The 25,783-nt window shown below is 36.8% G+C and overlaps 1 protein-coding gene across 10 annotated transcripts in view; it reads left to right on the top strand.

Annotated features, from left to right (window-relative positions):
- Positions 1–25,783, top strand: part of kcnab2a (potassium voltage-gated channel subfamily A regulatory beta subunit 2a) — a 149,783-nt gene that overhangs the window by 78,115 nt on the left and 45,885 nt on the right. The window contains exon 1 of one of the 10 annotated variants that reach the window (XM_020933796.2): positions 4,291–4,502. The exons of the other annotated variants lie outside the window; for them this stretch is intronic. Coding sequence (XP_020789455.1) covers positions 4,291–4,502 — 212 coding nt within the window. Of the gene's footprint in view, positions 1–4,290; positions 4,503–25,783 lie in introns of those variants that run through there. 10 annotated transcript variants of the gene reach the window in all.

The raw sequence follows: 25,783 nt of genomic DNA, 5'->3' as shown, positions 1-25,783 counted from the left end.
TTGAAAAAACGAAGAAGCTCATTAGCTTGTGCTTCATCCAATTAGTCACTTACAAATATTGGGGCGGCAGTAGCTCAGGTAGAGCATTTGCCCACTGATCTGAAGGTTGGCGGTTCAAATCCAGCTCTCAACATAAACATCACAAGTTGAGCGGTCAGATCCACTGACCCACAGGTTGGCTGGTGTGATTCCAGCTCCCACAGATGAATGCTGTCATTGTGTCCTTGGGCAAGACACTTAACCCACCTTGCCCACAGTGACTGCGTACACTGGTGTGTGAATGTGTGTGTGAATGGGTGAGTAGTTCCTTGTTGTAAAGCGCTTTGAGTGCCTTGAAGGTGGAAAAGCGCTATAGAAAAATGTGACCATTTACCAAATATTCTGTGTAAACCCCCCTCCCCCTTTTCAACATTTCAATAAGAGACATGTCATACTGAAACGACTCTAGCTTTTGTCAGTTTACATATCATGCGAGCCAGGATTGCTGTGATGCTATAAATTGTATATATTCCCTACTAGTTTACAGCATCCCCACAGCAGAGACGGCAGATTGAACATGTATGTGCTAGGTGCGACTATCACTGTCATGGTTAACTGCTTTGGGAAATGAGCTAAAGGGGAGATGGAATATCATTAGCCCTGAATGTGCCTCCCAAAGCAGGGTCGGCAAACACGAGACCCAGCCTTCTGCGCCATATGCTGTTCTTACTTGAATACCAGTACATTATTATGCTAAGCTCTTCACTGTACTTCCCTTATCGGCATCAGAAATCTACAAATCCTCAGTTTTGCATGTGTAGCGTGAAGTTTAAATCAACATTTCAGTGGGAATTAGTACCTTTTCCCTCTGGGGTCTATTTATGTCCATGGGGCCTAAAGGTCAAGGCTAAGAATAAGCTTGTCAGTTAGCCACAACCTGTTTTTCAGATTCCTTTGACTGGCTTCTTTCGCTATACCCCTCGCTATCTGTCTCCCCTCCTGATGGCATCTCACTTAATTATCTCCATTGGCACTCTTTCTGGTCCACTTAGATAAGGTTCACTATCGCTTTTCATTTCTCATCTCTCATCTCTTCAATTTGCAACACCCTTGTGCTAAGCCCCAATTACTGCTTGGGTTTATATTCAGCTCCCAATTATCATATTTTTGAGTTTTGGTTCCTTTGCTACCTACAGTGCACCCGCCCACTCGCTTCACCCAAGAATGCACTTATTGTTCGTCGGATCGGTTTGTAAGAGTTGTATTAACAGATGGCTAAAGTAGGTGGTTGCTCGACTGGCATCGTTTTGGCCTAATTATGATTCACCGTTCAACGCAAATGGTTTAAAATGGGATCATGAGAAGAAAGCTGATAACACAATAACCCTTTGGCTTTTTGTAAATTTAATATAATGTTTTAGCTGCATGAGGTAGTATGTAACTTTTGGCGGGGTGAAAGGTCAGCTACATTATTGTATGGAAATAGAAAGTTAAAACCATACTTTGGAACATTATCCATGGAGATAGATATGTTTTATGCCGTGTTGTGGAATATTATAGCCATAGGAACAATATTTCCATGGAAACAAGCAGGAGAAGTAAGAGTTCATTTTGTGGAGATGCAAGCCTGGTCACAGTAAGGATGTGTGTTTTTCTGTTTTTCAGTGCAATAAACACCTCCATAATGAAAAACATGTTTTCATTTTGTTTCTTTTTTTGTCCAGAAAAGTTAAATGCTGGAGCTTGAATTTAAATACCTATACTAGTTGGCTTAAATCTCATAGTATGATGATAAACCGGAAAATGTATTATATTGTTAGTGATTTTCATACCCCAATGGTACTCAGCATGTGCTACTTATCAGTTTATAGTCCTACTATAATGGTCTGCCATTTGGTACCAAGCCGGGGAAAGCTCAAAACCAGGTTGAAACCAGGTTGAAGCCAGAACTAAACCAGGACAAACCAGGTTGAAACCAAGTCAAAACCAGGACAAAACCAGCTTGAAACCAGGTCGAAACAAGGACTAAACCAGGTTGAAACCAGGTCAAAACCAGGTCAAAACCAGGTTGAAACCAGAACTAAACCAGGACGAAACCAGGTCGAAAACAGATTGAAACCAGGTCGAAACCAGGACTAAACCAGGTCTAAATCAAACTAAAACAGGTCTAAAAACCGGGTCTAAAACAGGTCTAAAACAGGTCTAAAACCAGGACTAAAACAGGACTAAAATGGGATTTAGCCAGGACTTAACCATAGACCAAAAGCTAACTTGAGTTTCCCTTTTTAAGAGCTATAATTTTCCTAAACAGTATAAAACCAACCTCAGATTCCTTATCATTTTGCTCTTTATGGTTTGTTGTGTGCATGAAATATTTCCATCCAATATAACTGTGGTGATTGTCAAATCATCTTAAGTCAGCCTGTAGTCTCTAGCCTCACTCAATACAAGAGCTTTGTCAGGAAGGGCATCTGATTAAATCTTGAATTGTAATATAGTTCACAGATATTACTTTCTGTCAGCAACCAATGTTTGCAAACAAAGTAGACCAAAAACTACCTTTTCCTAATTGAAGACCCATAAGCTTGTTCCTTCAAACACCAGACTAAACCAAACTTAAACCAAGTCCAACACTAAATATGTCCATCTAATATAAACCCACAATAATGGTCATACTATCATCTTACTATTTGGTTTCCTAGTTGTCCTACAGCTAAAATTTCCATTAAGGAACGACTATGAAACATTGAAGAGGAGAAAGGCAGTTGGGACAAAAGCAGAGCAGCGTAGTTATCCGTGTGACAGCCCTGCCTCAGACATGTATTGTCATAGATAAAGTTACATAATAAATATTTCATGGCCAGTTGAACAGGCCCATGTGATTCGAGAGTCCCCCCTTTATCCCACTGCCACCGGGATGTCCTGCCCACTGCGCATTTCCCCCAATTTCTTCACGACCGAATACTCAACGTAAAACCACACCGCAGAATAGCATAAGGATTACTCAGCAGGGAGAGGCTGAGTGCTCTTTTATAACTGCGTACACTGAAAAAAAAAATGTGTATAGGACTATAGGATCACCAGAACAGGAATAAACAAGAGCTTAATCCAATTCATTTATAAGAGTTAGGACAAAATAAGATTAAATGCTATAAATTACTACCAGAATTCATCTAGATCTAAACCTGCCCAAAAATATAAAGGATAAACTGTGATGATGCTGTAACAAAAATGAGTCTTCATCATAACAAATCATGTCTAAACTAGATATTTACAAGGTTTAAATCAGGACTTATCTAAAATGTTGCTTCATCATGTTTAAATTTGAGTTAAATTAATATTACAGTACTCTAAATATTAAAAAGAACTAATGGTCAAAACTGTGACTAGACCAGGACTAATCTAGGTCCAAACCAGGACTAAACCAGGTCCAACGCTAAATCAAAACTAAACCAGATGTAAACAAAGACGAAAACTGGACTAAGCTAGATCCGCTGCAGATTTAAAGCAGGGTAAATCTTAGTTTATGAAGAGACACACACTTCTGTATCACTGCGGGGCAACATACGCACAAAGCACATCCGCACTCTATATTTCTCTTTTATGAGCGCTCACCCAAACCCAAGTGCTGTGAATGGCCACGGCAGCTCTCCCTACAGTATATTCCCCCTTGGTGTCTCCACTTACCCCTCCCTCCTGTCATCCCTCCCTCCCTCCTCCCTCTCTCCTTCTCTCCTCTCCCTTTTCCCTGGCTCTCCTCCTCTCACATGCCACTGTGCTACGCGCCTCTTTAGCCGCTACAGATGCAAGTTTAATCCAGCGCTCTCCCAGTCAGCACGGACAACTGAAGGAGATCTGTCTAGCCTTTTTGCGCTTTCAAAACTAACATGTGTCAGAATTTGTGAAGGATTTTCAACAGCTCGGGAGATGGAACACAACAGCGTGTTGCATTGCATTCTTTTATTGTGTGAGTTTGAGGATTTTTAAAATGATTCAAGGTGTTATCTTCAACGCAACTCTGAAATTTTAAGATTTTTTTTTTTTCATTCTAAAATCTGGACTTGTTCATGTTGTTGTTTCTTTAAAGTTTGCGGTGACTACATCTATTGGGAGTCATGCTTTGAGTGGAGTCTTTTTTCACTTAATCAGCGTTTTGCAGTCATTGTCATGCGGCTCCCCAACCTTCCATCCTGGACACTTACTTAAGCATTCATTTGAACTAACACTTGGACTATAGCAGAGGTATAGCAGGTGGAAGTTTGCCTATATCTTTCCAGACTCTTCAGCAGTTAACGCATAAAAGATCCCAAAATGCAGGTATCGCTGGTATGCACGGACCACCGCGGGGGGGTGAGTCGGACCACCGAGGACAGGCTTAACCGGCAGAACGCCAACAGCCCCAGTACTGGCACTCGGAGCAAGTTCAAGGCAGTGGCCATGGTGGCGCGCAGCCTGGGTCAACTGTCTGTGCAGAGCGCGCCCTCCTCCAGTGAGCAGAGCATGAAGACAGGCATGAAATATCGGTAGGAAGCACTCTAATCTACAGTAGAAAAAATAAACAAAAAAAGTCCTTGTTATATAACTACGATCGAGTGTTAGTGGGTATAAAAACGCAGTAGTTGTATATGCAGTACCAAAATGCAGCGTATAATGTACTGGAGCAAGCAGAACTGTACCAGTAAATAAAATATCGCACTCAATTAACTTTAAATATCTCATTATATGCACTGTAAAGACCAGCCTGTATTTTACCATATACTAGTGGTTATAATACTGCAGTAATTGTGTATCCAATTCCAAAATACAGCATATAATGTATTTGAGTGAGCAAAACTGTACCAGTAAATAAAACATTGCACACAGTTAAGTTTAAATATCTTATTATATGCACTGCAAAGACCAGCCTGTATTTTACCATGTACTGTATGTACTGTGGTCTTCTTCAACTGTCCGTACATTCATCAGAAATTCATTTAATATTTATGCTTATACTTTATTAATACAAATTTTAAAATGAAGAAAACCAAAGGAAACACATAGTGCATATTGTTGAATTGTATCATTAACTGCCATATTACTAAGAATCTCTGCAACACTAAAATTTGTTCATAAGTGTGTGGACCTACATCCAGTTCTGGTTTAGTCCATAATTCATCACAACCTTATTTTATATTTAAATGCATCTTTTTTTATGAGTTAAGAGCTTTATTTTGCAAGACAACCAAAGCGTGAAATGAGGAGAGAGAGAGCATCTCTGTGCCTTATCTGTTATTGAAATGTTAGCAAATCCTACATTCAAAGATGGCGTTTTGTTTTGTGTTTACGATTATTTTTATCTTTGGCTGTAAAATGACCTTCTCAACCCTTTCATGTATGTGATTCTTTCAGTTCAAAATGTCGCTGGTGCCCTTTCGGCTCTCACCTCTGATCATGTTAAAGTCAGGGCTATTGACATTTGACATTTGAAAACAACTTATTGACCTGCTACATCCAGATTAATTGACTCTGAAGGAGGATAATGTGTCAATACTGGCAACCCTTTTAAATTAAGTCAGGTATAATTGTTTGTTTCTCCTCCTTTATGTCAATGCTGTCTCTGATTATAGCTAACCTCAAGCAACAGTGTAGCAAGCCAAGTTTAACATTACTATTTAAATGTGATGAGAAATACAGGCTTTGCATATTTGATAGATGGTTTTTAACTAATGCGTAGTGTTGTTTTGTCCTTAGGCAAGACACCTCAGCCTCATTGCAATTTAAATTTGGATGTGATTCAAAATAAAAATAAATATGTGCTATAAGTTAGGGATGTAACAGTGACCAAAATATCGTGATATTATATCATCAAAAGTCTTGCAATAATATCGTGGGCCATCAGAAATATAGCGAATTACAATTTTCTTTGCTTAAATTCATTGTTATCGTGCAAAAAGAGAGAACTACATATACCATGATCCTTTGCTGTGTTGCAGTCCAATCTACATGATGAAAATATTATCTATTATTAAGCAGTTTTAAATCTTAATTATTTGGATTATGACAGAAGAGTATCATATTCACAATGTGATTAGGTTCCACAAAATATTGGAATAAATATCGTACCATGAGATGCATATCATGAAAATATTGTATTGTGGGATTAGGATATCTTTACATCCTTTCTGTATGGGGAAAGGCTGTGCAAAAATATCGATATATTGTATCGTTTAATGTGATGATACAGTATCGATATCGTGGGCTGCTGTATTGATATATCACCAAGAGTATTTTTTTCGGTATATTTTAGTAAATTATTTCATTACAGAGCTACAGTTTTGTTGTTTTTTAAAGGAAGGAAACTTGTTTATGCGACACATTTGGCACATTCACAGTTTTGATGATGAAAATGTTTGTGTTTCATATGAACTTTGCACAAGAAGTAGGTTAACAAAGACTTTAGTGTCACAGCCATGATTTAGACTTAATTTTTTATTGTACTGTATCGAATTGATTTGAAATATATCATACTGAATCAAAAGCACACTGTATCGAGGTATGTATCGTATCATGGCCTTTGTATCGAGGTATGTATCGTATCGTGGCCTATGTATTGAGGTATGTATCGTATCGGCAACTTCTTAATGCTACCCAGCCCTAATAAGGGGACATAAACACTAATTAGCTGGTGGTGACACAGGCGGTAAAGCAGGTTACCCTCTAACCTGGTGGTTGGTAGTTCAATTACTACTTTCAACTAGTAGTGCATACTGTTGTTGTATGCTTAGGCGAGACACTCCCTGGGGTTAACATAGACTTTTTCCACATTCATTTATCAAAGCTTGGGAATGGCACACTGATGACCCTATAGTTGCTGCATTCACACAAAAATAAATACAGAATTAGCCTTAATATTCACTATTTTAAATGTCAACTGTAATTCAATTTCACATCACAATTATGATTCGTTGAAAGTATTCACTTCAGTAGCTCATTTTATTGCTGTGGTTTTAAAGCCGCAAATCAGATTATTTAGTGTGCGCTAACCTCTAGGGGCAGGGGGACTAATGACTGCATTTTATCTCCTATATTCATACTTAACATTCACACAGAGGGTTAGGGCGGACAGGCGTTTCTAAGCGGATGCTAATATATGCTGTTTGTGTGGTAAATTGTGCAAATTATTCAGCACTTTACAGAAAGAGCTGGAAATGAAAGGGAAATTTTCTCTCCAATACAGCTGAGGGAGCATATGGAGCAGGCCTTGTAAGTAAATGGGAGAGTGATTATTGACTTTAGTGTTAAAATTAACTTACATTTGGTATAGCAATGTTTGGTAGTGCTTTAAACATTAACAAAGACTTCATAATGAGCAAATATTTTATTAATATTTTATATTTTTATTAAGAATGTTTCAGGCATAGTGACTACTTACTGAAGGGGTTAGCATTGGAGTATTTGTTAAGTAGTTGCTAAATCTGAATCATCTTTGTTCATTATGATTTAAGTCTTGCTTTATGCTGTATTATTGTTATTAAAAGTGTAGTTATTATAAAGTGTTACCCATTATGTTCTACCTCCATGGAGATAGATCAACTTAATGCCACAATCTGGATAATTTATCAAAGGAATAGACTAGTATGTGTTAGATTTTCCACCAGAAAAGTTACATAGTGCACCTTTAAAGGACATGTATTATGCAAAATTATTCTTGTGAGCTTTTAGCCATGTTAAAATGTTGTTACCTAATCAAAAACATACCTGGAGTTGTGTTTTGTTTCAATCACATATTTTTCAGTAATTCGGCATTTTTAGGCCGTCCAAATCTCCAAAGCTCAAAATGCTCTAGCTCAAAATGCTCTGTTTCACCTTTTGATGTCATGAAGTGGTAGTTTTCAAGTTAACAGTTCAAGTAAACAGCTTTTAGTTAAGCAGAGATATTGGCAATTCCAGGGCTGAAATTATCCAAATGGTTCTAATGAAGGTGTATGGAGTTTTAAAACATGGTGGAGCTCTTCATGTATGTTTTTGATGAAGAAACATTATAACAGATCACAAAATAATGTAATTTGGGACCTTTAAATTATTGTAATGTCTGTAACACAGTTGGATCAAAAGGAACTGTATTTTTTTGGGGGGGGGCAATGTTTGAACTTGCTTGAGTGAAGTCTTGTGTTTATTTGAATATCTTTATAAGGCATTGAATTTGAAAGGAAGTCTCATCATTATATTATACATATTTTATTCAAGAAGCATATTGCATGTTTTTTTTCCCTCTCAGCTTTCATACACTTGTGTCTATCCTTGAGTTACCAATTATAAACCCACAATGTTTACAACCCAATAAATGACATGAATCTGAATCTTGCTTTATCATTAAACTGCCAAACTGATCGTCTCATTTTAAGGCCTAAAACCACACTCATATCTATAATTGCAACTTAATTCTCTGACTAATTCATTTGACTAAACGCATGTCTCCTTTCAACCCATCTGCATTGCTAAGAGCTGTATCTCTACCATTATTGAAGCTAATGATTTTGAATGAGTAAAATCATTTGAAGCCATGAGGTCCAGCGGCTGTTGTGTTCTTGTCTGTGCAGCCAAGTCCAAACTAACTCCCCATGAGAGTTATGTGATGTAAACTTAAGGAAATACATGGTTAAATGTACACTAAATACATACATGTGCACAGTAAAGAGGAAAGCACCAATAAATAAAATGTGTATTGCATCATAATGTAGGTTCTCTTACATTATAGTGCTCATTAAATAGGAGGAGTGTACACAAATTCGGATCTGCACAATATACCAAATTATATCAACTTAATTTTTACCTTTGTATAAAAATACAAAACCGGATATCACAAGTTAGTTTTTATACTTCGAGCATGGTCATCTTCAATTGTTGTTAATTTATACTTTTATTTCAATAGGGGTATTTTGACATTCCAGTAAATATGTTGTTTTAGGGGTGTGACGAGACAGAATTTCCACAAGTTGAGACAAGATAAGGTCCACAAGATTGAGAAAAAGCAACATTTTGATAGTTTATGATGAATAAATTGTGTCGTTCAGTTTACAGTTTTGGTCATTCCATTTTTTTATGATTTTATTGAGTACTTTTGCTGTCATTTTAGCATTGCTTTTTGGAACTATGGCTTCTCAAACTCATCGGGGTTTGACCTTTTTTTAACACATCTCACAAGATCTTTTTACTCGTGTGTGGCAAATTGGTCTCTCAAGATCTTGTCGACATCCCTAATGTTTCTGTAAATTAACATTTTGACCGATAGCACATGTTTTAACAAATAAAGTTGTGCGTTTACTCATCTTATTACAACCAGTCCTGTTGTATTTACATTTTCAAACACCCTTTAATGAACTCTCTTTCATAGGTGGCCATTTGGGTCATCAAAAACATCAATAGCCACAGACTCATGAATTCTAAAGCAAGTATCGTAACCACAGAGGATTGTTGTTATGGAAAATCCTTCAAATCAGAAAGGAATCTTTATGTCTGAAATACATGACTATTGGGAAAAGACCTCAAAGAAAAAGAGAAACTAATATATCTATTGTCAGTTTGGTTTTGTTTGTTTTTTTGTACCAAAATTTGCATTGATCTTTTTATTTATATCAAAATTGTATCAAAAATGATTGTATTGTGACAAAACTTGTGTTCATATATATGTTTTCTATTGTAGTATTAATTTGTGCATGATTTATTGCTAAAGAGCACACAGAAATGAAGAAAGGGTAGGCTCTGTGGTTGGTGCATTATAGTTCCCCATAAAGATGATATACAGTAGACTGCAGTGATGTGTGCTCACGCAGTCTCGTTTTCTCTTTCCTTAATACTCCTTTTAAGTTTGCCCCTCCATTTTTCTTTTTTCTCATCCTTGAGCGAGGGATTTATTTCTTCTGTTAAAATCACTTTCAGTTCTCTGTTTAACTACTGACATCTGAAGTCGTTTCGTAACCATTCTCCGGTAAGAATGCACCCAAAGCCTTATCCACTCGGCAAAACTTTCTGTGATTATCCTCACTGGGAAAGAGGAGACGAATTTGCTTCATTTGCATATGACCCTCACCATGTTTGAATGGCAGCCTTGAGCTTGAATGGAAATTGACAGAGTATTTTCATGAATGCAGGTTAAAGGCTCTGTACCAGATTTTTGCTGCCTTAAAAACTTGAAAAGCAAAATTAGTTCATTTTAAAAGGTTTGCAGTGGGCCAGAGTTATTCCTCACTTTATTTCTAACAACCTAATTATTCACCACAATGAGTTTATATGCTCCTATAAGCGCTAGTCTCACAACTTGAAGACTAGAGCAAAGATTTGTATTAAAGGTAATGGTAACAAGAACTAGCATGCTAAGTGTGCACTTCCTGATTCTTCCTGAAACCATACAGTAGTTGTTAGATGCAGACAGTACATGGCAGACTTTGATACTGGTACTGTACTGTAACATCACGTTAGGGTGTTCTACATGTACGTATATGGCAGAATGTTCAGAAGCTACCATGGCAACGCAATGCACACATTGGCAAACTCAGCCAATCCAATCCACTTTGCTTCTATAGCACATTTCACAAACAAACACTTTCCAAAGTGCTGCACAAATACATAATAACAACAGTAATAAAATGATCAAATAAACTACTAAAATAATCATACTAGTCTTAAAATAATAAAACCAGTACAATAAAATAAGAGCAAAATCAACCAATCATCAGCCAAATAAGTTTTAAGACTGTCTGAAAACTCAAGAAAATACAAAAGTAATTTACATTTTCAGGAGCCTGTGATCAATACGAGCATTCATTATCCTGTTTACTAGTTTGATTTTCAACAAAAAAGGAGAGACTGATTGTTGTTAAAATAAACTGAATATACTGAATGTGTTAAAATAAAGCTCAGATTAAAGTCGAACAAAACCTCAGACAGAGTAGAGCTTACAGTTAGCATCACAACCCAAGGGAATGTTGATGCCATCGGCTGCACAGTAAGAATATCTGTACTGGGTCCAGACAAATTTTGCTCAGAAACATGGGAATAATTCAGGGACAGGACCTTTTAGCCAAACCAGTGAATTGCTTTTCCAGTGGAAATGTCCGACCATTGCTTTCACTGCTATGACACTGGGTTAGCATGACATGACTGGTGAAAATGGTGGCTGGGAAATTGCTCTTCTCCTCCAAGGAATGATTAAATGGGTTTTAGTCAGGGTTGAATTAATGACACACGGAAAATGGCTCATGATTATGTAAAGTAATCTTGCACCGGGGATGAGAAAACATCTATAGAAGTCGACAGGTAGGGACTCAGATCTCACTTTGGGGTTAATCAACTCTTAGTAACAAATGAGATGCAGTAGTTGGTCTTGTGTAATGCTGTATAATATGAAGGGACTGTGCAGTATTGAGTAGCAATGTGAATTTTGTGATGTGGATTTTTCTTTTTTTTTAATCTTTTGGCGTAAAAGGAATAAATTATGGCAGAAAAAATACTTGGGGAGTGAGCATGGGGGCGATTCTGGCTCCATCCACTATGGCTCCAATTGACTTTACATTGAAAAATTGTCACACCTCTCTCTGTATCATTGTTATTTTGGTTTTAAAATGTTTGTATTAATCTACTACGTGACCCTGGTGTTTTTATTAGCTCTTTTGTCCGTACATATTCCTATTCCAATATTGAACTCGGCTCCAAATTTGCTCCTTTAACTGCTAGCCTCATGAGTTTCATTTGACTGTAGCCAAACTCTGTGAGTGATATAACATTCCCACTTCTTTATACAGAGAGCCATGAGTTTCAGAGTATTGACAATCTGTGAGCATTGCATCGCATCTCAACTATTTTTGAATGGTCTAAAATCCTCCGTGTGTTGCTGAACTTTGCACTAATGTTGCGATAAAAATCTGCAACAAATTGTGCAGCCCCGTAGAAAAATGCAGTGCCACTATATAAGAGTGTGTATCACTTTTCCAATGTACGGCTGTTTTTGTGCTTTGTCCTCTGAATGTAAGGGTGCTGTGAACATTTTTGCTTTAAGAGGATTTTTTTTTGTCTTATCGTAGCTTTTTTCCCATTTTTTTCCTGTGATGCATTCTGTTACATTTTACTGCAGTGTCTGTGGAAATCGGTAACAGAAATCTTCAAATCTGAGCTTGATTCAGCCAGAGTACGGTTGGATGAAGTAAGTTGAAATAAAAAAAAGTCTTTGGGGTTTGAAGGTAACCGGCCTCTTTGTCTAAAGCCCTTCACTTCAAGGCACAAAACGTTATTTGAAAAGCGTACTTTGGGTGGATTTGTCTGCTCCCCTGTTTCTGAAATGTTTATCAAGTTGGTGAAAAAGAAGCCGAGGTCAGACAGAGTTAGGAGACTGATGTAGATGCTTGTCTTTGTAGTTGTGCCTTACAAGCAGATAAATGAGAAACCTTGGTGCTTCGATCCTGACTAGTTTAGATGTTGTGATATTATCAAAGGAAATATATTATTAATTTGTCTATTTGCTGGTGATAGGAAGGAGACTGAGTGGCTGGTGCTTTTGCTGCTGTTGTGAAGGACAAGTAAATAAGCATAGGATGAGACACAATATTCACAAGATGAGATGCAAGATTGACTCCATGAGAAACAGACAAGACGAGATTTTGACCTTGTTTATAATAACAGTAATTTGTGTTATTCAGTTCACAAATTTTGGCCACACACTTTTTTTTTTATACTTTATTTAATATTTTTGCTGTCATTCTTGTTATTCTTTTTGGAACTACAGATTCTCAGGCAACACATAATCACTGGAACAAGTACCAGTAAGGTTGTTCAATTAATAAAATTTGTAAATGTGATATAAATTATGACTTTATTCAGTTATAAAAATGTTGTGATCTAAAGTACTATTCATTATTTTCTGTCCAGAATGATATGTTGGCTTGCTCTAACACTCAAAACAGTAAGGAAAGTCTCTTCTCTTGTCTACAGGCTTTTAAACTAAACTGTCACAAAACATTACTGATACAATATAGGTCTATAATTTTTCACACAGAGGGAGGCTGATGCATTAGATATGAGAAAGAACACGTATAGCAGCAAGCAACAATAAAAAGTTGTAATCTGCTTGAACATTTCGTATTTCAGACTTGGTGATACTTCTCATTGTCATTTGCCATTTTTTGGTGTAATAATTGCAATTAATTTCAAAATTGTTTTAATTTTCTGTCTTTAGTAGAAACTTTTCAAAACAGTCTTTTTCATTTTTTGTATAACTTTTTTTTGGCGTCCTCGGAGTCTCTAAAAGCATTTTAATTGCACCATGATTATCACTTCTACCAGATACCATGTTTTTGCCAACATTTGTTCAATGTCTTATTTTTTGCAAGTTTGTCATGCAATGAGATTTTGTTTGAAAACTACATAAAAGTTAAAAGTAAAGCAAACTACTTTCTGTTATGAGTTTACTTTATTTTTCTAATTACCACTGTGCTAAAGACCTGTATTACGCTATATTCTGATCAGTCATCAAAAACACACGCGGAGTTGTGTTTTGTTTCATTCACACGTTTGTTTCATTCACACAAATCATGCTTAGGCTGAGTTCTTCTCTCAGACAGAAAACACTGTTCCACTTTGTGATGTCATGTGGTAATACAGGGCATACTTAACTCTGTTTGTCTTCACTAGGATTATTTGGATGATTTCAGCCCTGGAATTGCGTATCTCCACTTAAATAAAGGTAAAAGGTAGCTGTTAACTTGAAAACTACCACTTCATGACATCACAAGGTGTAAAATGTAAGCATTTTGAACTTTGAAGACAACTTTCAGTAGACTGATAATAAAGTTACTAAACATGTGTGAATGAAACAACACACAACTCCAAATACATTTTTGATAACATGACTTAAAGCTCACAAGAGTAAATTTTGCATAATATAGCACTTCAAATCTGCACGTAGACAATAAAACCCGAAAAGAACTGCTTCTTCTAGATCCTCTCCGAGCTCACCATCTGTCTCATTAAAATAAATAGAGGTTAAATATTCATAATGGCACACATGACTAAGCACTGTGCTGACAGGGCAAACTGGGCTATTCTGTATAGCTTTAGACAATTTGTACTCCACTTTATTTCAATCACGGCTTTGACCATTACATAATCCACAACTGGAATGTCTCTCATGCGTGAAAGCAAAAGTAATTGTCTGAAATAGTTGAGGACGCTTTGAAATGGCCAAAATTTAGAAGGAAAATATGTGTTATGTATGCTGTCAGTCTTGTCAATTTTCAATCAAGCTTGAATTTTTATAGCATCATAACAATTTTCATGCCACAGTGATAAGAAAAACACTTTTTTTTTTTAAAGAAAGTCATTTTTAGCATGTTTTTTTTTTTTTTTTACGTATACTAATACTATAGATTATTAGAAATCTGTACAGGAAAAGTGCAATTTTGACCCATATATTTGATTTTTTTTTTTTTCCTTGTTAAAATTATCTGGTTTTGATAGTAGTTAGTGCTGATCAGTATCTGGGTATTGCTGTATTTGATTTATGTATTTTTGGAAAACCCTTGATATGAATAGCTTCCTTCTAAAAACACCATTTCTACTCCCTGGTTTGTACAGCGCTTCCTTCTCCAGCAGCAGTTTCTAAATCTCTGCTGTTCCCAGAGCATTTAGTAAAATAACATGGTGAGTGAGGGGAGTAATGATAAGAGACACATATAGGCACTAATTAAACACAGCACTGAAGGCAAAGAAGGAACAGATGTCTACTGTTTTTCAACATCACACTAGCTCACATGCGAAGACCTATAGGATGTGTTCACATGACAACACAATATGCTAAAGAACTTGTACAGTTCAAATTGAGGTGGAGAGCAGCTAAGAATAGTATGGCAGAACGTGATGTTTTGACCTGGTCTATGGTTAAAGAAGGTGTACGCATGTTCTCTGGTGTTTAGTTTTAAATAATATAGATCATGAGTTACATTTTATTCATTGCTCGATTCATTTGTATATGACCATAAGTCTTAATTTTAAATGAAAATCCAAGTAAGGACAGAGGAGTAGGCTGGGATGGAGGTTAAATGAAAAGTGTAATTTTCAGAGCACTCAAATGCAGTACAAATATACGAGTAAGCCCATAACAAGGGGAAAGAAAGCTTAAATAATTTGCATAATTTCTCCTTTAATATCTCTGTAATTGCAGGGCACTGTTGGCATCATTCAAACACAGTAGTACAATTTCTATCTGTTTATTAAAGTAATTTAAAAGGTGCACCTCGAAACTGTTCTGGTGAAGGGTCCGCTACCCGCTTATCTTCATGGAGATGTTATTGCTTTGCTTGGAATGGTTCCATGGTATGACAGTAAACATATCCATTTAGCATTATTCATTAGGTTGTTTCTACGGCTCAAAAAAGTCAATAATTCCTTCTGTGAATAGGGGCTCCACAGATCTGATTAGTAATGTAGTGTAGTGTTGTCTCCCATGTGATCAATAGGATTAAACTATACTGTGGAACATTCTAGACAAAGCAACAATATTTCCATGGAGACAAATAGGTAGCGGACCCTCCACCAGAAAAGTTGCACAGTGCACCTTTAAGACACAAGATTCAACTATTTTCTGATGTTCTAGTAGATTATAATGTTTCCTCATCAAAAACATAGCCGGAGTGGTGTTTTGTTTCATTCATACATATTTAACACAAAAACCCTGCAAATTTATGCTGAGTTCTTCTCTCAAATGGGAAACATAGCATTTCGCCTTAAAATCTAGCATGCAGATTTTGCCATTAGCAGCATGGATGAACCAAAACATCAGGAAGAGTACTAGCATGGATACATGTAGCATGCGCTTGGCAGTTTCTGCTCTCACACCCTGAGAGAACAGATGGCACATGTGCTGTTCATGTTTAAGACAGTACCTAAGTGGCTCCAGTGTCCTGGCTCAGCCTCCTATTTACACAACAGTGGCCAAAGTGTAAAGAACTGTGCACGATGCATGACTATGAATCATGCTTAAAGGGATAGTGCACTTCTTTCACAATGGGTGGGTTCTTTTAGGCTTTTTTTTTTTTTTTCTAATCTTGTTGTTCACCTGTTTTACTCATGGTTTGGTTTGCTTCTGTTGTACCGCATTCCATGTACCAATATTTTTTTCATTTTTTTTTTTCTTATCTAGGCTCTTAGCACAGGGAATGTTATGAGTCAATTATCCATTTGTTTTATATGAATCTTGGTTAATCTATCTCTTATTGACCAATGTCTGTTTCACTGTTGGATTTTCTAACTTTCTGTTGGTTAAATCAATTATTTTGTCAAGCCCTAAGAAGCAGCTGCTGTTGTGCTTTTGGGTTTTACAAAAACAAACTAAACTGATATAATATTGTCACAATATCCATGTAGTGTTGCAATATCATGTGGACACTTTTGCAGAATTGTGGAAATGCTTTTTCCTTAAAATAAAATGAACATTTATTTGTCTCAGCTTGTATGCCAAAGGATCATGATTTATGTATTCTTCCTTTTTTTGACTAAACAATGCATTTAGGCGAAGGAGATTGTGATTGCATAATATATTGCTATATTTGGTACCTTTTTATACATGGAAATGCAATATTTTCTGAAAGATTTACTTAGGTAGACAGTTCATGTGTAACTATCCTCTCCAGAAGGCAGAGGATCTTTGCTTTGTTAGCATCGCAATGGCATTAATTCTGAAAATACATTGTTTAAAAGCAACATTTAGAGCTGGATTATTCATTTTTTGGTAGGAAAGTTACATATCAACTTGGTTATTTTCTGTTTAATTTATTCATATTTTTCATATTCTTATTCTGTTCTGGCATATTGATCTGACTTGTCTGTTCATTTAAAGTAAGGTTGAGCAGTCGAATAGTGACCTGACCTTGGTATGATCTGCCTTATTAAACTGGGATCCAGTACTTTTCTCTTTAATGATTTTTGCTCAAGCACATCTCTTCTACTTTTACATTTCTGCTTCATTTGTGCATCTACATCTGCATGAGTGACAGGTGTGTTTACCCAATCACAGGAAAGGGTAACCTGTTATAAGAGCCAAGAACTATGACCAAATTCAAATCTAGAATGCTCTTGGAAAATATTTTTTGCCATATCACCTACACAAATCTTAAAGTACATTAAAGGTGCACTTGGTAACTTGTTTGGTGGAGAGCCACTATCTTGTCCCCTTCGAGATGTTATTGCTTTGCCTTGAATGTTTCGCAGTGTGGCATAAAACATATCTAAGGAGACAATTCATTGGTTCCACCATGTCAAATTACAGATCAGATCTGTGGAGAGGAAGCTCACAGTAAGAATGCATGTTCTTTTTGTCAGCAATACAGACACCTGCAGTTAAACTAATGCTTGCTTCTTACTGTTCATGCCATACTATGAAACTTTCTAGGCAAAGCAGTAACATCTCCATAGCAACAAACATATGGCTGACCCGTATCAGAAAAATCCCACAGTGCAAACAATTTCAATATTGACAAATGTAACTCAGCTGTAGTTGCTATGGATTTTCAGTTGCTGTTGTAGCTTTAAGAGAGGCTGCAGAAAGCTGGCTCATGTTGAAGAGCACTATAGTGTGTAGGAAAATGTCCCAGCATGCACCCACACCTCACACCGCCCCAAATTCTGCACCCACGTCTTTTAGCATCCAAGTCAGAGCCATGTGCTTACGCTTGCATTTGTGTAACCAAATATTCTTGCTTCATCACTCTTCAGAAATCCTCAGCAATAATTTAAACATGGCACATTTTCAAGGTGCACAAATTAACTGTCCTGATGTGAGGTCTGACCACCTGCTTGTTTCCGTGGAGATGTTATTGCTTGCTTGAAATATTTCACAGTATGGTATTAAAGTTATCTATCTTGCATCTATTCAACTGACATTTTTGTTGCTAGTGAAAAAACATACATTCTTACTGTGAGCGGACTCTCCTCTCCACAGCTCTGATTTGAAACTGGGTTGGAACATGTGGGCGCCTGGATGAAGTAGGACAGAATCATACATCTAACGTAAAATAGGGTCCTGGAGAGATCGCTAAATTGCTCAAAAATGCATGGATGACATCTGAAACCTTTTCAGGCATGGTTTAATGAGGGGATGACGTTAAACATGGTAGAAAGGCAAAAAAATTTAAATAGAAATAATAATAATAATTTTTACATAATGCCCATTTGTAGCTGAACATTCCAGGCAAAGCAATAGCATCCAGATAAAGCAGATGGCAGTTTCTCTACAAGAACAGTTAAATTTTACTTTTTTCATTTTTTTTTACATTTGCTGGCACAACAGCGCTGACAAATTTGTGTTTTTATTCCTGTCGTGCATAACAGGTGCTGGTTAGGTGCAAAAATCAGGCAGAGCTGTGGATGAACCCAGCCGAGTGTTAGCTACACCTGTGTGATGTCTTTGCCATTGGAAGTGAAAAGTAGCAAGCAAAATATGTCCTTTTGCTTAAAGATTAACACCTTTATAACAAGCAGTGGTTTTACATATCTGCCAGGTAAACCAAGAGGAGAAAAATGTCAAATATTAATTCTGGAGTAAAAATGAGGAAGTAAACCTGGGGTTAAATATGGAAGAAAGGCTGGTTCACAATAGGACTGTGCAATTTATCAAATTTTAATCAAATTGAGATCCGATTATTTCAAATTGTCAACAATTAGCTAGGGGAGTTTTAAACAAGGTGTGCTGACAATTATCTGTCAGTGAAAGCATGTGTTTTTGTTTTTGATTAAAAAAATAAATAAATAAAATCTGAAATTCTGATCTATCACTATGAGGGGAAAAAAATTTGTTTTTTCCCTTTTTTGCCATATCTCCAAGCCCTAGTAGTTTTTTTTTTTTTTTTTTTGATCCTTTTTATCCTCATTTGTTTCATATTTTTTGTTCTTTGGTTCCTTGGATGTATACTGTACTGTAAAGAATAGCTAGCTCTACAGTATACAGTAGGTTGTGTTTATTATCAAAAGCAAAGTACTGTCTTCAAGTTAATCCAAAACTGACCCAAATATATGATGGCCTGCAAACCATAGTCTTTGAAAAAATTTACATCTTTCAATATAAATGACATGTTTTTACCCTGTTAATTAATATGTCATTGTCAAATACATCAAAACAACTCTTTTCTTTAAAGTACACACTATTTTGTGAAGTTAATACATAAATATGATGGATGAAACGTGGCATTTGCGATCAGCGACACAAATAGATTACGCCCATTCATCTGTCTTAACATTTAACTGAAACATTTCCATTTCTTTGAGCACTTCAAGATTTCTCACTGACAAGCACATTTGAAATGCCAACCGATGAAAAAAAAAATACAAATTTGGCCTCAGGAAAAAGCCCCAAGCTGACAATCTGTTTATGTTCTATTAAAGCGTACGACGTCACTGACAGCTACTTGAACTGCTACAGTACTGGCTGTAATAGCTATGGCTCTGGGTGCAGTGAGAATGAGTCTGCCTGGTATTCCAAATCGGATGTTTTTTCATATGTTTGCAATCTGCTTTCAAATATGTCTCTAGGAGGAAAGATAATTTGTTAGAATTATGAAAAAAGATTGAGTTGTGTTGCATTATGTTTGATAAGCCTGGTTAGCAACTGCATGCACACAATTTTTCTGACAACTTAAGTTTATGCAAGTAAATAAACAAATCCATTTTTTGGCACTTAAGCATTGAAAACTACCCATATTACCAATACGCTCATATGAATGAATCAATGCCTGAAAGGTTTGGTTATGTTTTTTGTTTTTTTTATAGTTCCTGCACATACTGTAGTCATTGTTATCTGGTCAGTAATCAGTCATTTGATAATCAAGGTCAGGTCAAAGTTTATAAAATCATAAGTATATATAGTGGATGTATATGATTTGATTTTGTTTTGGATTAAATTAGCAATATGATTTGCAATATGTATTGTGCATGCCATACTCCATTGGTTTTATCCACAATTTAGTCTGATTTCAATAAAATTCTAGTCTCTTCATTTGAAAATCAACTTTACTGAGAAAGCATTTCGAATACTTCATATTCTTGTTATTCTGTTCACTCCCTGTCGCTAACCTTGACAGAAAGCTATCAAGTAAGAAAAATCCATTTACCATCAGTCACACGTTGCCCACTCGAATCTCTCCTGAACTTTTTGTGAAAAGACTCTTTATGTGCTTTACCAAGAGAAAAACATGGCCCAGTGAATAGGGCATTATGATCGTAGGATACGAGAACAAAGCACGTGAACATTCTTCTCACTGAATGAATAAAAATTATACTACTTCTATTATGTTGTTGTTCTTGTACTTCACATTGCAACACCCCATTGTGGGACAAATAAAAGTTAATAATGACTCATTTTATTTGATAGTGCCTTTCAAGACACCCAAGGACACTTTACAGTAAAAGCAATTTAAAACAGAAACTCACATTAACAACGATTTAAAATACAAGGTTCTCTTATCGTATCTTCAGTTTTAGAAATACTGAGGTAAAGAAAACATTATTTGCCTTATTTACCAGCTCTGATATGGTGAATTCACTGTCCCTGTTCTTTCAAAATTAGACTGTAGATTGTAGCAAATTATCAGTATATCTTTTCAGTATTAAAATGGCATTGGACTTAAGTCATGAACTGCATCCTGCCAACTGGATGAATGGATAGAAAATAGTGAAATATAGAAATGGTAATATATTAATATGTATTTTATAAGATGAAATTCAGGACAGTGTAAATACCTAATGCTTTGGCTCTGTCAATGTGTGATATGGTGTGTGTGTGAGTGTGGACGGTGTGTATTGTTCTTATTGTTGACTAATTGCATTGTATAATTGATTTCTGTGAATCAGGGACTGCAGATGGAAACTAGCTAATTAGCTATAATCTCTCTTCCACTTAATGTCTCTGTATGTTGTCCCTTCAAATAAACACTAAACTAAAAATAAATGCTTTCATATTGCCTATAAAATGGTATATTATATTAACACCAGTAATATTACTTTAAATTGTGTGGACATAATAATAATCTACACTCTTTAGGACAGGTTTTATGAAGTTTTTATCTTCTGAGTTTGCATGTTCTCTCTGTGTCTGGGTGATTTCCTTTGGGTACTGTGGTCTTGCCCACCAAAACATCAAAACATCAGGCAAAAGCCTCCAGCTAAGGCAGCCCTGACCAAACCTTGCTCAAGATCTGGAGATGGGTCACTGCTCCTGACAGATTACCCAGGTGGTATTTGAAAATGGGTCAAATGCAGAAGACAAATAATGTTCATCTTAACAATTTAATTTAACTGGAATTCACTGGCGACAGATCTGCTGGGAATTGCCAAAGACGACATCTACCGTTATGCTGTTATATAAACCAAACTCAATGTTGCAAATTGTTTTCTAATCTGTTCCTTCTAATGTGTTCCTTCCAAATTCCCAAGCTGACACATGAACCCACTGGTGGAGCCAGTCAACACAGACCAGTGGCTCTACTCTGAGACTGTATAAATAGTCGCACTTGGTGATCATATCTTTCAGCGCGTTCTTCTTTACAGCTGGCTGACCTTGTTGGCTCCTTCGTCGCTATGTCTTGTGTCTCGTCAGCCGTCTTTAAGTTGGCTGTTACCCCTCTGGTTCCAAAAACACCACCCTGTCTCCACTCTCCCTCCTGTGCTCTGAAACCGGGCAGCGTCCAGGTTTAAGTCAAGGAATGAGGAGGGAACAGCAGGTCTGGCTCTCTGCTGATAACAGTCTGCTCCATTCAGCTTTGACAAATGGACCCGTCAAGACTGCAGGAGCATTAGGGTAGTTCAGAATGATGGTACAGTACAGGATGGCTTGGCTTGGTTATAGTACCCCCAAAGTAGGGTTGTCAAAAGAATCACTACCCAGACACTAATCACTACTAAAAACCCAATCTAGATATACTCATTTCAAGTATCAGTACTAACAAATACATAAATATGACTAAATCAGACCTTTCCTCAATAATTTAAAGGTCTTCATCTATATCATAGCTACTTTTAGCCTGATTCATCAGCCGGTTTCACTTCACTAGAAACCGTCTGACCTCACAGTGTTAAAATTTGTTCGCTCGACGGTAGGCAGGTACTTTTTGTCATTTAACCAATCGCTGCGATTTGGTAGCCGCTAATGTGGGGTAACTGGTATATTAAGCTTTTCCCAAATCCCATAGGAAGAAGGGTAATAACATCTTTCCCCTTGATGAAATTCACCAAACATTCTCTTTATTCCGGCTTTAAATCCTCGATCTCAGGAATCATTGACAACACTGAATATATGGCTCTTTGCTGATTGGCTGGTGCCCGAACTTGCACTTCCAGGGTTTTTGCGAACCATCCAGTGTATTCTGTTGCCTGACATAGTTGCTGGAGAGAAATGAAATTGCGTGGAGGCACTAGGTATCGCCAGCCTGACTAAGCTACTATAAGATCACATGGTACAGGTGCAGCATGTAAAAAATAGGCCTAAATAAAAGCGTGTTCACTTTTTTTTTTTTCACTGAAAATCATGTGTCCTCACTGAATGGCATAAAACACATTTATCTCCATGGACCAAGTATGGTTTTAACTTTGTATTTCCATGTAATCACCTCCAGAAAGTTACATGCTTTAAGGAAATTAGTATTATTTTGTATTTAAATATCCATTTCATTGTAAAAAACATATATATAGTGTTTTATTATCATCACGACATCGAGTATCAAATATTTTCCTAGAGTTTGAAATGTTAGTATGGTGACACGACGTAACACTACCTAAAGAGTCGCGGTGTGTTTATGAGATATAATTAACATTTGGGATTGTCTTTCAAAATCTGGATTCATTGCCAAAACGTAACTGATGTAGTAGTGTGGAGTGGGTCATAAACCAGTGAGTGTGAGTATGTTGATCCTTATTCACAAAGAGAAGACTGGGTCGGATAGGGCATCAGTTTTAAAACTTAGTCTAATAATTACTCTTACCACACTTTAGAAAGAAAGATGATCCATGGTGTGGCCTTTATTGGTATGACAAGTTTAGAGCTGCCATAAACATGACTTGAGTTACTAAATTTTCCTGCCTATGTTTGGTATAAGAAATGTTTAGTTCATTGTAAACATCCATTAGTTTTGGTTAATGGTTTTAAGTGGGTGGTCATTGCCAAGCCAACTAGATGTACTACGATTGCATTTCAATAGTACTTCTAGTTGCGATACTAATTTTACTTTACAAAAGAGTCTTAATTTGAGTCAAAAATCCTTTCATTTCATTCAGTCGTGGATTAGTTATGCTCTAGTCAACAGCACACAGTGTTCCGCCCATTCCTTATGAACACAGACCTTTTGAACTTGAAATCAAAGGTCACAGAGCATCCAAATGGGAAATAGCTTTTTGGCAATGGAAACTGACAGAATGTCGAACTATGATTCTTGTCAACACAGCTGTATGGGACCCAGTTTAAATTAAGTGTGCACTGGACTGGAGACATCACCAAATGAAAACGATTTCACTTGGGAGCACAGAATCAATATTTTGGAAGTTTTTTTTTTTTTTTTTTCTTTTTAACCGTTGTAAATTTGTGCTAACTTATGGTCCTGGCTATTAGCTGTGAAACTTACTGACAATAGTTACTTATCATCAAGAAACAAAATCAATGACCCTAGTTGTGGATGGATTGGAAATAACCCAACTGTATGTTTTTGTTTTTCTCTTGACAATCTTACTGATATTGTCCATTGTAGCTGTAGCACTGACCATTCCTCCAATAATGATTTCTTGTGGCCATCCCCTCAGTCTCTTCTGCTCTCTTGGTAATTATTTTCCTTGCACTCACAGTAGCATGAGCCATTGTGGTATTACTACTCACTCCATTTATTGGAAAGGGCCAATTTCTGCCCATTGGAGTTTGTTGTTTATAGAGTAATATGACAACCTCTGGCCTATTATTAGATGTTTGCCCAGCTGTATCTGAAGAGGAAGCAATATTGGTGCACTGTAAGCTTGTGTATTCACATTGTTTTTATATTAGAATTAGATTGGACAATGTATTAAATTGAATAGTGATGTAGCTATATTGCATATGTTTGCTTATACCATGATTTATTACTTTTATATTTAGTGCTCAAAGACAAACACATGACACATCCTTTTCCTCACCGACTCCTCCTATTGGTCAACCTCCATCTTTTAGAAACAAGTGGATTTAAAGGTGGAAAATGTAACTTTTCTGGTTGAGGGTACAGGTTCTGTCACATACTTGTCTTAATTCAGATGCTATTGCTTTGCTATCTTGCATTTTTTCCATATCAGGTGTTTTCATTGTTTAGAACAGAGGTCTCCAACCTTTTTCCGCCTGTGAGCTACTTTTTGTAAAATAAAAATGCCAGAGAGCTACTAATTTTAGTGGTTGCTAGAAATTTTGTAAATATAAGAGCCATTGTGAGCCATAGATGAGTTGCAGTTAGATGTTTATACAACATAACTTATAATCTAGTTATCAGCACACAACATTAGGCATCAAAATGATACATTTAATTAATCAAATTTGAGTTATTCAGCACAATACATATAATTCAGAAATCCCTTGGGAAGCTACTTGGAAAGGGGTGGAGAGATACTGGTAGCTCCTGAGTTGCAGGTTGGAGACTAATGGGTTAGAATAATATCTAAAATTCAGGTATTTTGATGTGTTGTAGAAGAAATTGTAGTCGCCTGAGAGTTGAAGAGAAGAGGCAGTCCAGTCTATGGCTATGCTTCCATTGTAGGGAGTATTATACCTCTGATGACGTAGGCCAAGATAATAAGGACTGACCTGACACTGAGTGCCCTCAGTACAGCACAGACATTAAATTTCTCTAACATTATGTGAGCAGGCTGCCTCACCACATTTCCGATGTGTAACTTGACTAGAAGTTATCACTTTCTTGCCTCCATGTAGTTGAGAAATGCCACACTGTGGAACTTTCCAGGGAAAGCAATAACACCTTTATATCTTTATTCATAACATGTGACAAAAGTAAAATGAGCTTCTAATAAAACCAAGATATAATTTCATTTAAGCTCTGTAGACCTTTCTGCTTAATAGCACTGGTAGCTTATGAAGAGATGCGAGGCTCTGCGCATTGCAAGATGCCAATAATCCTATATTCATTTGCAATGCGACCTTTAGCGTTATGTACAGTGTGAAAGGAAACTAAAGAAGACATATTGCTCTCCACTTTGCCTGTCCGCGGTTTTCATTATAGTCTCCACCTCTGCTCTGAAGGATTGACTGGGATAAGCAGCAGCACTATTCATTTCAATGCGCCCAAGATATTGCAATGTGGCTTCCTGTTTTAACAAGACACATATATAGACGCCCTGGTCACCTCCAATCAAGTTCCAATAAGCCCACGGATGTTTGCCAAACCTTGACGCGAAGGTTGGCTAGTCTTTCAAAGCTGACATGTGATGGGGTCATTGGGAGTGTATGGTTCAGCTTTTGCTTTGTGTGTGCGGCTCCTTACATGCCTTCTACATTATTGGAAACCTGACCTCACCCTCGCCCGGGCCGACCTGGCAGTGGGTTTTAATGCACTAAATATCGAAGCAACAACGTGCTGACAGAGGGTGAGGTGTATGGGCAAGGGCAGAGAGCCGTCTAGGGTTCAGATGGTCATGAGAAACCTTGGAAAGTAATTGGAATTTAAAGTGCAATAAGTGAGAGTCCATTGCATTAGAGCAGCTTTACTGACCAGAAATTGTCCTTGGTGTACTGCGACTCAGCTATAGTAGAAGCTAATAAAAGGTTTTT

This window comes from Boleophthalmus pectinirostris, unplaced genomic scaffold, assembly GCF_026225935.1.
Source record: "Boleophthalmus pectinirostris isolate CB_2022bp ecotype Guang Dong unplaced genomic scaffold, ASM2622593v1 HiC_scaffold_3, whole genome shotgun sequence".
NCBI classification, from domain to species: Eukaryota; Metazoa; Chordata; class Actinopteri; order Gobiiformes; family Gobiidae; genus Boleophthalmus; species Boleophthalmus pectinirostris.
This window is presented reverse-complemented; position numbering and strand designations above follow the sequence as displayed.